The following is a 10,084-nucleotide window of genomic DNA, read 5'->3' on the forward strand; positions in this document are numbered from 1 at the left end:
TGGATTTGTTGACCGTTACGCTACTGAGCGGGCTTTCCAAAAAGAGCTTTTAAACCCTTTCGGTCAAGGCTTTTTCTGTCCCGTTTCCTCAGACACGTCTTGAGTCATAACATCTTGTAATTATCTTTTGAGTGTTGAGTGAAAGCACATCCCTTTTTGGTTTCTGTCTGATGTCTCTGGCCTATGCTTTAAACAGACTCTGAAGAACATTCTGCAGAGGTTTGTGTCTAATTCTGGCAGACTTGGGCTTGTGTTCTCCTTGCTACCTCTTTAGCTACTTAGTGCTGATCGCGTGGGAATCCCTAGCCTCTGCTAGGTAGAGGGTCTTAATTATGAGAAGGTTTCGTGAGCAGTTTTCAGCAGAAATAGGGAACTTAATGTAGGTGTTTTCACTTTTTGTTCGTTACATGCCCATGCAAGCATGTGCCTACAATTACATACCCCACCACCCCTACTGCAACTACTACACTACCATATGGCTTTTCAGGATTACATACAAGAATTAATTTCACTCTGTAACTTGATGTGTGAATGTAGCCTGAGCACATAGAAGAGGTGAATGGTTGTGCATAGAAGTCAATGGAGTATGGCTAATGGTTCTCAGGATAATACCCTAGTATTAGGAATTGGGACATTTTGAGTTGGTTCATCTGTATTTCTGCCGAGAATTATTGTTTTTTTTCTGGCAGCCATAACTTCTGAATGATCCCATTTTTCTTCACTCCCTGGAACCCAGTTTAATGATGAATCACTTTTTCTGTGCTATGTATAGATCAGAGGTATCCGAGATGAAGAAATTGGGTTATGTACAGTATATTGTGTGTCTCCCAGAAGAGACTGACAGTAACTGAATATGTCTGCTGTTGTGCTAGGATGTTTTTTGGTTTAAGAAGCTCGCTAGCTTTTTCAGTTACCGTGGACACATACAGTAGTAGTCCAGCTTTGCTTTCCGGTACTTTCTCTGCTTTACTAATGCGCTTATCTAATATCCCTCTCTGCTTTTGCTGTAATGTGACGGCTGTGTGTGGTCGTGCATCTTCTTGGGGGCTCATGCAGGTGGAGTTTGCATGTGAGCCATGCTAGTGCTCATTCATTTAGCCAGCCACCCCTGAGTGGTGATTTTCACTCAGGAAACTGCTGAATTGAACTCATTTTAGTAGGTCCGCCAATGGTCAGTATCTGAGCCTATGAGAAGCCAGTGTGCATGTGTTTGTGTGTGTGTGTGTGTGTGTGTGTGTGTGTGTGTGCCTGTCTGTCTGTCTGTGTGTGTGGTTGTTTGTGGTTGTGTGTGTGTGTGTGTGTGTGTCTGTCGGTGTGTGGTTGTTTGTGGTTGTGTGTGTGTGTGTGTGTCTATCTGTCTGTTTGTGTGTTTGTGTGTGTACAGAGTGGATCACTGTGCCATAACCCACCATGCCCCCCTGCCCCCCACAGTTGGCGCAGGACGAGGACAGCCACACCCGGGGCTTTGCAGTGCTGGAGTACGAGATGGCCGAGCAGGCGGAGGCTGTACTGACGGACATGGACAGACAGACGGTCAGGGGCCAGGAGGTCCACGTGTCCCTCTGCACCCCAGGAGCCTCTGGAAGGAGCACACTGGCGGCCCTGATCGCTGCGCAGGGGATGGTGAGTTTCCCTCTGCAGACATGCTGTTTGCACAGGCACGCACGCTCACACACATACATACACTCAAATGCATACATACACACACACATGCCTGCTTGCATACACACACGCTTACACACAGACACTGGGACAGACGGGCAGACAGACAGGGACACACAAATACCCGTACACAGACGTACACACACCATGAGATGGAGCTGGACCGAGAGCTATGCCTCCTTAATTACAGTTTTCACGCTGATGCTTGCCTGCAGAAAAACGGCACTGCCATTCCTCACAGGGACACCAGCTAAAAGCAGCTATCGGCACTCTCCTAATGTATCCCCCCAGGACCGGCTGTACCGCAGCCAGTTTGAGCTGAGATGCCAGGAAGTGGGAACGTCGGTCCGTCAGCTCACCGTAGGAAATTTCTCAAATTGGACAACAACTTTAGAGGCAGGTCGGGAGGGAAGCATTAAAATTTCAAAGGCAAACAAGTGGGAGAAACTCATTTGACTTCCTCTGCCAGTGCGCACGGGGGCTCTTATGCGCTTAATCAGCTGCTGCTGTCGAGCTCATTTGGCCTTTTCAGTAAGCCTCAGCAAGGAGCAGCTTCTTATGCGCCGGAGTATTCCACGTTGTTTTGGCTTTGATTGCTGCTACAACAGCAGCGCCAGATATCAAAGGTATCTTGCCTTTTATAGGGTGGAAGAGGGCCACATCTGCAGGAAATGAACTTGCTACAAATCACCACCAAACTGAGCAAAATGTTTCTCACAAGACCAATCAGATATAAACGCGTGCGCACATACATGCAAGCACGCACACCCACACACAGACACACACACACACACTCGCGCACACACACTCGCGCACACACACACAGATGAAACAGAAGAGAGTCCTCATTTCTCCCCAGTCTCGTGCTTTCAGGACAGAATGAGGTCTCCATATCCGTGGTAGATCCCATATCATCAGCCGCTGGGGTGGTCTGTGCACATCCTCTCCTCCAATCCTCCATCCCTAAGCGCTGCACCATTCCTGGCACAGTGATTGATTGACTGTGACTGGCTGCCCACGAGCAGCTGCTGTCTGTCAGTTAAGAGGAAATCAAACAGGCGTCCTTTCATCTAATGTTGTCAGCTGACAGATCAGTGAGCGATTATCCTGGATTCTTTATACTGAAATTGCTATGAAATTCTGCTCTTAAAGGGACGGTACCGAACATAATTTCTGAACAGTGAACAGTGTTACGAAAGTCACTTGAATGCGCTCGTTCTGTCGGCATCAGGTATTAAAATCTGGTTTGTGTTCAGATTGATACATAAATTCACTGAAACGATGTGTGTGTGTGCATGTGTGTACTGTGTTTAATGTGTATTATGATCGAGTTTGTCCATGGTAATGTGCGTGATTGATTTTGTCTGTATATGATTGTGTATATCCATGATTGTGTGTGTGTGTGTGTGTACAGGATGTGCCTCGTGTTCATGGTTGATGGTGTGTGTGCTTCCTGCAGGCGTGGAGCAGTAGGTGATTGATTTTGTCTGTATATGATTGTGTATATCCATGATTGTGTGTGTGTGTGTACAGGATGTGCCTCGTGTTCATGGTTGATGGTGTGTGTGCTTCCTGCAGGCGTGGAGCAGTAGGAAAGGTCTGCTTCCAGAGCCCAGTCTGGCCCAGCTGCTGAGCAGCATGAGTAACCCAGCCACCCTGCAGGTGCTGGGGATGCCCTATCAGAACAGTAAGTACAGAGGTGAGTCTCACGCTCGCACTCACGCACACACGTCTGAAGTTTTAATAAGCAAATGCAGAAATGCTCTAAAAAAAACTCTCCACAGTGGATGAATGAACCTTTATGGGGCAGTTTGAAGAAAAGGAAAAGATGATAACTGTATATAAAAAGACAATGCAGGGAGAAAAAAAGTTAGGATACGGTAATATTCCTGCTAAAGTTTAAAAAAATAAATAAGTGCAACAAAAATCTATTTGGGGAAAATGCAAATGGATCAGGATATGGCAGTTGAAAATGGAAACTTGAGTGTTCAGAGTAATATTAAGTATATTGCTGATACGCTGAACAGTTTTATTGAGAGCTCTGCCAGAGATCAGGTTACTAATAGCCCTGCAAGCGCTTCCAGTACACAGAATTCTTTATGGGATAAGATAAAGGACGATGTAGTAGAAAAATTCCAGAAACATTAGGCAAATAAGGCAGCAGGCACCCCCATGGTAAACCTGTATGGTCTGAATGGGCTCTACTCCTCAGCATGTATTCTGTATATTCTTTCCTGCCCCAGGGAAATTTGGCCAGCACCAGGGGGCACCATTTCTGTGCCACCCTCTGTCCACAGCCTTCTTCCGTCTTGGCAAGTTACAGCAGGTAAGGGGGCACTCAAGCAAGCTGGGGAAGTGTTGGGCGGTAGGGATGTGAGAGGGGAGTGATAAGCTGTGGCACCTGTGGCCTACGTCAGGCCTACACACATCTGGGCCTCAAGGCCAGTAGTGCTGCTGGACACTGGGACACCAGGTGAGAGGAACATCTGACCAATCAGTGAAATGAACACTCATCAACGAATCGTCTGGTACGCATCTGGTACAAACGAAAACTGGTACGCATCTAGTACAAACGAAAACCGGCAGTACTGCTTGCCTCAAGGGCCAGATTTGAGTATCCACTGCCCTGAGCAGTGCATTGCACTGCTTTGTCAGTCGTCTTTAAGGCAGTCCTAAACTTAAGCACACTACAGTGCAAGTGAGCGGTTAATTCCAAGCTCTATTAAGTTTAGGGAGCCAGTATGTAGGTGTGTAAGGCTAGGGGCGGGTGGAGGGTTGTAATGCAGGGGCCGGAATTTGGGGAGGCTGTCAGTGTGACCCTGCCTGTGAACGCTCTCCTTGCAGAACGCCTTATTAGGAAACGGCCTGGTTCTGCAGACTCTCCTGCGGATGCAGCTGGCACAGCAACAGCTCCTTTGCATAAAAGACAAACAGGTCTGTGCTGTGAGTATCCTATTAGTACCCTGCTCTTACTGAGAGAGTCCTGTCAGTGCACTGCTCACTTTGAGTACTCTGAGTATTCCGCTCTCACCTTGAGTACCGTACTGTGAGAGTCCTGTTAGTACTCTGCTCTTAATGTGAGTAGCCAGTGAGTATCCTGCTCTCACCTTGAGTACCATGCTGTAGTGTGGGTGTACTGTGAGTACCCTGCTCTCAGTATGAGTACCCTGTGAGTACCCTGCTTTGTGTGAGTTTCCTTTGAATCCCATTCCCCTTGTATGGCTCTCTGGCTGTTTCATTTCAGAGGAAAGTCTTATGGTTAGCTGCCAAGAATGTCAGCATTACAGGCTGTCAGGTCCATGGGCTGCTGTATTTAACATGCACACCTGTCCTTTTAAGTGTGTAAAATGGATTCACAGATTTCATTTAAATAAGCGTTAACAGCCTTGCATGACGACTGTTTTATTATGCTGGTTTAGCAGTTATTTCCAGACTACTACTGTTTGTATTAAAATAATGGTAAATACAAATGTATTTACCCCCCCCTCCCCCTCCAGACGCCCAGTCTGCTTGGTGACCCCTCCAGACTGCTGCTTCAGAAGGCTTTGGGCCTGCAGGCCCCAGCTCCCCCAGTCATGGGCCAGGCCTTGCCTGGAGGCACCCCCAGTGGTGAGTGAAGAGCTTCAGGCGGCGAGATGATTCAGTCTGCTTGTCTCAAAGGCCCTCATCCAGCACGATTTACCTGGCTAGGCCGTCCAAATCACAGAAACTGGTGAATCGGATCATCTACGGCGCGACTGAGAAAATTATGATTCGACGCTGCCGTGTGTTCTCTCTCTGACAGAAATGTCCCATGATGCAATGCGGGTGTGTGGCCTAGGCCCAGTGGCGGCGGCGGTGGGGGCTGTGCCGTGCCCCTCAGTCAGCCAACCCCTGGTCCCACCGAGCAGTGAGCAGAGTGGGGCCTCCGTGACTGAAATTCGCCCCACGCCACCTGGGCCATCGCCAGTCAACCGCTTCCCCACACAGAGCCTCACGCAGGGCATCAGCAGGCCCCTCACATGCACCCCAAATCTGCAGCGAGGCCTGCACAGTGCCAGGGAGAACAGCACCTGCACGGCGGTAAAGACAGCCCCCTTATTGTCCTCCCAGCCTCTCCCCACTAACAGTGGATAAAGATTTAACTTCACTTGAGCATGAGCACCATTGGAGTGTAAACTGTGGATTTTAATTGAGGTATTCCATAGCCATCCTGCAAAAAATAAAAAATCTGTTTACAAAAATGTTCAAGCTGTGCCTCCACAGCCTCTACTTAAGGGACTCCAGACTTCTACATGTTATTTCAGTACTTACACATGCTGCCTGTGAGAATTTATTGTTGATGCAATCAGCCTAATTAAAATGGAGCTTCTTGATTCAGACCCCAGAAAGCTGAATATGCCAGATTCTTCATCCCATAAGGGCTTGTTCGGTTGAAGGGGAGAATTTCCTGTACGTTCATTTACGTTACATAATTAGTAGGAAATGGGACTGAAGATTTTCCCTCTCTGCAGAGTCCGACTGGTGGACAGACATCCTTGCTGGGGGAGCCTCCCAAGGATTTGAAGCTTCCCTCGAACCCGTATCTGAACATGGCCAGCGTGCTTCCTGGTGCAGTTCTACAAGGTGCCCTACCCTGCACACCAGTGTGCTGTGTCCCATTTATCACCCCAGCTCATCTACACCATGCACACCAATGCCTTTATTTATTTACTTATTTACTTATTTATTACAAGAGAGCAGCTCTGTGATTGGGTGAAACCCTGGTGATGCTTTGCCCTGGTACGCTCTGCCCCATGCGGCACGGTTTGGACTGATACCACTGAAAGAGGTGAGCCACCCAGCAGCCCAGCCGATCGTCTTTTAATCAAAATCGAAACAAGAAACGGTTTTTTTAACCCCGGGGATGTGGGCAGAATCCGCTCGGTGGGCAAGGCAGCCAGCCGGCTCCCCCCTGTGTGACACCACGCAGAGTTTCCACACTTAATAACGGCTCCCTCCAGGGTGTAGCTTCTGTTCTCTCGCTGTGCGTGTTCAGTTGGAGCTGAGTGACGTGAGGCTCTGTGTTCTCTCAGGCGCTGGCTGCGGTAAAGCACAGAGCATGCGGCCGCGGGCCGGCGTCCACGACGCTAGCCAGTACAGCGCCGACATCACCGCAGAGTACACCCAGCAGTACAGCCCGCAGTACTCACCGGTAAGCCACTCCTCCAACGCTGAACGTAGCAGCATCACTCTGGAGATGACATGCAGCTTGTTTTCCTTCCAGGGTGAAGACGGTAGCCTATTAGTTTAGTGTTAGTTTCTCTTTCTCTGACTGCTGTAGGAAGCCATGCAGTCGTGGTACCAGCACTACCAAGCGCAGGGCTATGCCAGGACTGCACTGGAGGGCGGGGCCAGCGAATATGGCAAAGAGCGTAATCAGGCGAGTTCCACAAGTCCACACACACACCACAGCTTGCATAGGGCAGCACTGTCTCTTAAAAGGGTAACACCACATCTTACAGGGCAACATTACACTTTACATGACAACACAGCGCTTAGCAGAGCAACGCCATACCTTAATATCATACTTATTTGCATATGTTTGCTAATAAAATGATATGTGGCATGTGGCCATTTTTGATGAGTGAATTATGCACTGAAATGTCTCGATTTAAAGGGTTTCTTCTACGTTAACAGGCAGCAGGCGGCATGTCCTGTGTGGATTACGGTACCTACGCGCAGACTGCCAGTCAATACTACTCTCAGCCACAGCTCACACCTGCTGAAGCTCACGCCTACCGCAGGGATGCAAGCAAGGTACATCTCTCACTCTGTGTGTGTGTGTGTGTGTGTGTGTGTGTGACTGAGTGTGATTGAGTTAGTGAGTGACTGAGTGACTGATTGGAGCCTTACCACTGCACTCTGCTTGGCAGGAAGGCGACTTGTTAAAGATGGCCCAAAGTGGAGTACCTCACTCTGTCGGTAATGGCAGCCACCCTGGCGACTCGCTGCACACGTATGGCTGTTTACCTGCCACGCCAGCGTACGTCACGCCGCATAACTCCGCCCCTGCTTCTGCAGTGCACCCCGAGACTGGACAGACCCCTCCAGACTGGAGCCAGTTTTTTTGTGTAAGCACTCAGTCTTGAGTTCTTTCAGCGGAACATGGGAGTAGGTGGAAACCAGTAGGTGGGAATTTGCTAAGAGTGGATTCCAAATTTATATCCAATAATATGATGCAGAAAGTTGTCAATATGTGGAATCAGGTCATGCTACATAGAGATAGAGAGTTGGTATGTTCAAGATCAGGTTCGATGCACTATATGGCCAAAAGTATCTGGACATTCCTTGGTTTGGGGCTGTATGTCATGGTTTAGGCTAGGCCCCTTAGTGGCAATGAAGGCAAATTTTAATGCTGCAGCATACAATCACATTCTGACTGAATGGAAGCAAATCTCTGCAGAAACTCTGCAGTATCTAGTATAAAGCCTTCCCAGAAGAGTGGAGGTTGTTATAGCAGCAATGGGTGGACCAACTCCATGTTAATATAATAATTTTGAATGAGATGTTGGATGTCAGGTGTCCACATACTTTTGGCCATGTAGTGTATATTGCTGGATAGTCTCTGGGCTGTAGGGAAACTGACAAACCAAAGTCAGCAGAATGGTTTGATCTTACCAGATCCACATACACTCTGCAAACGTATCTGCATGAAGAAACCTTGGAAGTGTCCGAGGTTTTTTTTAACCTCTCTTTGTTGTTTTACCTCTCTTCGCCATCCCCCACTCCCTCTTTCTCCTCTCCTCCTCTCTCTACCTCCCCCCACCTCCAGAACCAGACACGCGGACAGAAACGCGATTACTCTCAGCTGCCAGTACCAGACTTGGTGTCGGATCGAGCCTACGTGGGCCAGCACTCCCAGAACCAGCACCAAGACTACTCCAAAAAGAGGAGGCTGTAGAGAAAGCCATGCCAGTCGCAATGTTTATTTCAGTACAGTACTTCCTGGTTACCCTCCTCCCATAGGTGATGATGTTGCCTTAACTTCTCAAATTTCCTCACACCTCAGCATGATTTTGCTGATTGATAACATCAATTTCTACAATATGAAGTACGATTTTGTATCTATCAGAACTTCAGCTCTTGGTTTCAATTTGTTTAAAATGAAAAAAAATTATTGTAAAAATGAAAAATGTTGTCTTTCTTTTCATTGTATTGAAGGAGAGAATTTACAACATTTCCTACTTTTTCCCTTTTTCCTACACCTTTATTTTTTACTTCTGCTTCCTGGTTTAAAACATTAATACCCCCAATACTTCTTTTGGAACTTAAATTTCACTCATTCTGTCTACACAGGACAGTGGAGCCAATACAGTGACAACGTAGGAAGGTGAAGCCATTAAGTGACATTTTTTGAGGTTGGATGCACAAGGAACCTTGTAGGGGTTTCTCCCAAAACGAAGCCTCCAGCGACCCCAAAGACTCCCATCTGCACTGTGGCCAAATCTAATAAAGTACGGCAGCATAGTCTCCTGTGAGTCTCCTGTACCCCCTACTGTAACGGCAACCGGGCCTTTTGGCTGCGAGTGCCACCTTGCCTACACCAGCTGGATGTGAGCTCTGGAACGCTGACTTCAGCCAAGCCCTGGTAAAAAGCACAATTAAGTAACGGGTGGAAGATAATGTTTATATGTAAATGGTGATTTTTGTTGAATGTTTTTTGATGGTTTGTGATTTCTTCTATAATTTGGCTCACGAGTTATAAAGCTGATGCAGTATTCCATCATCGCAATGACTCACTGCTCGATATTAATATTCCCTACAACCAGGGAGCATCAGTCACAAAGCAACGCCGGCAGTGCGTGATGTCTCTGCTCTGACACGACACTCAGTCTCTTGGGCCTGCGGAGAAATGGCTGGGTGACCTTCTGTCACTAGCGTGAGAGATCAGAGACCTATGACATCACTTCTATCAGGTAACCGAGAAAGAGCAAAAACATTGGACACATTGGACTCGGTGGTCAAATGAAACCTTGGCCTCTTCAAATGGCTCATCTTTTGAGAGATTATCCTATTTACGTATAAATAGCTTTAAAATGGGAATATTCTATTGGCTGTCTATACTATGACCAAGAGGCAATACAGTCTTGGCCTTCTATGCCCAAAAGGCCATGCAGTATAGATCAGCTATGACCACGAGTCTGCAGCAGTGGCCCACCTATGCTTTTATCCCATGGGCTTTTGGGTAAGCTGATGCTCCTTAGGTTACTGATGCATATACACCCCCTAACTACTAACTAGACTTTACAAGCTGCAAGTTGTTGATAAGAAATCCTGCATGGATACAGGTGGTATAGCAATGACTCATAGTGGAATTGGCCTTTCCAAAAACAGGAAAAAAAGGGGGGGGGGGGGGGGGGCAGAGAGGCATTTAAACATCTGGATTACCCATGACTCTTCA

General features: G+C 47.7%; 1 protein-coding gene across 7 annotated transcripts in view; it reads left to right on the forward strand.

The window, feature by feature from the left end:
* The window catches only part of LOC118230401 (ribonucleoprotein PTB-binding 2-like), a 29,369-nt gene extending 19,331 nt beyond the window's left edge, over positions 1-10,038 (forward strand). For 3 of the 7 annotated variants that reach the window (XR_004765838.1, XR_004765841.1, XR_004765842.1), the window contains 13 exons: positions 1,432-1,623; positions 3,241-3,361; positions 3,906-3,988; positions 4,507-4,605; positions 5,160-5,271; positions 5,447-5,724; positions 6,156-6,267; positions 6,717-6,835; positions 6,965-7,063; positions 7,321-7,440; positions 7,557-7,754; positions 8,456-8,649; positions 8,980-10,038. Coding sequence is in view for 2 of the 7 variants with exons in the window: in XM_035423398.1 (XP_035279289.1) it covers positions 1,432-1,623; positions 3,241-3,361; positions 3,906-3,988; positions 4,507-4,605; positions 5,160-5,271; positions 5,447-5,724; positions 6,156-6,267; positions 6,717-6,835; positions 6,965-7,063; positions 7,321-7,440; positions 7,557-7,754; positions 8,456-8,584 (1,662 nt within the window). In the remaining 5 variants the exon portion in view is untranslated. Of the gene's footprint in view, positions 1-1,431; positions 1,624-3,240; positions 3,362-3,905; positions 3,989-4,506; positions 4,606-5,159; positions 5,272-5,446; positions 5,725-6,155; positions 6,268-6,716; positions 6,836-6,940; positions 7,064-7,320; positions 7,441-7,556; positions 7,755-8,455 lie in introns of those variants that run through there. The other 4 variants (XR_004765839.1, XR_004765840.1, XM_035423398.1 and 1 more) reach the window with 4 other exon arrangements.
* Positions 10,039-10,084: the final 46 nt, after the last annotated feature.

This window comes from Anguilla anguilla, chromosome 6 (assembly GCF_013347855.1).
Source record: "Anguilla anguilla isolate fAngAng1 chromosome 6, fAngAng1.pri, whole genome shotgun sequence".
In the NCBI taxonomy this organism is placed as follows: domain Eukaryota; kingdom Metazoa; phylum Chordata; class Actinopteri; order Anguilliformes; family Anguillidae; genus Anguilla; species Anguilla anguilla.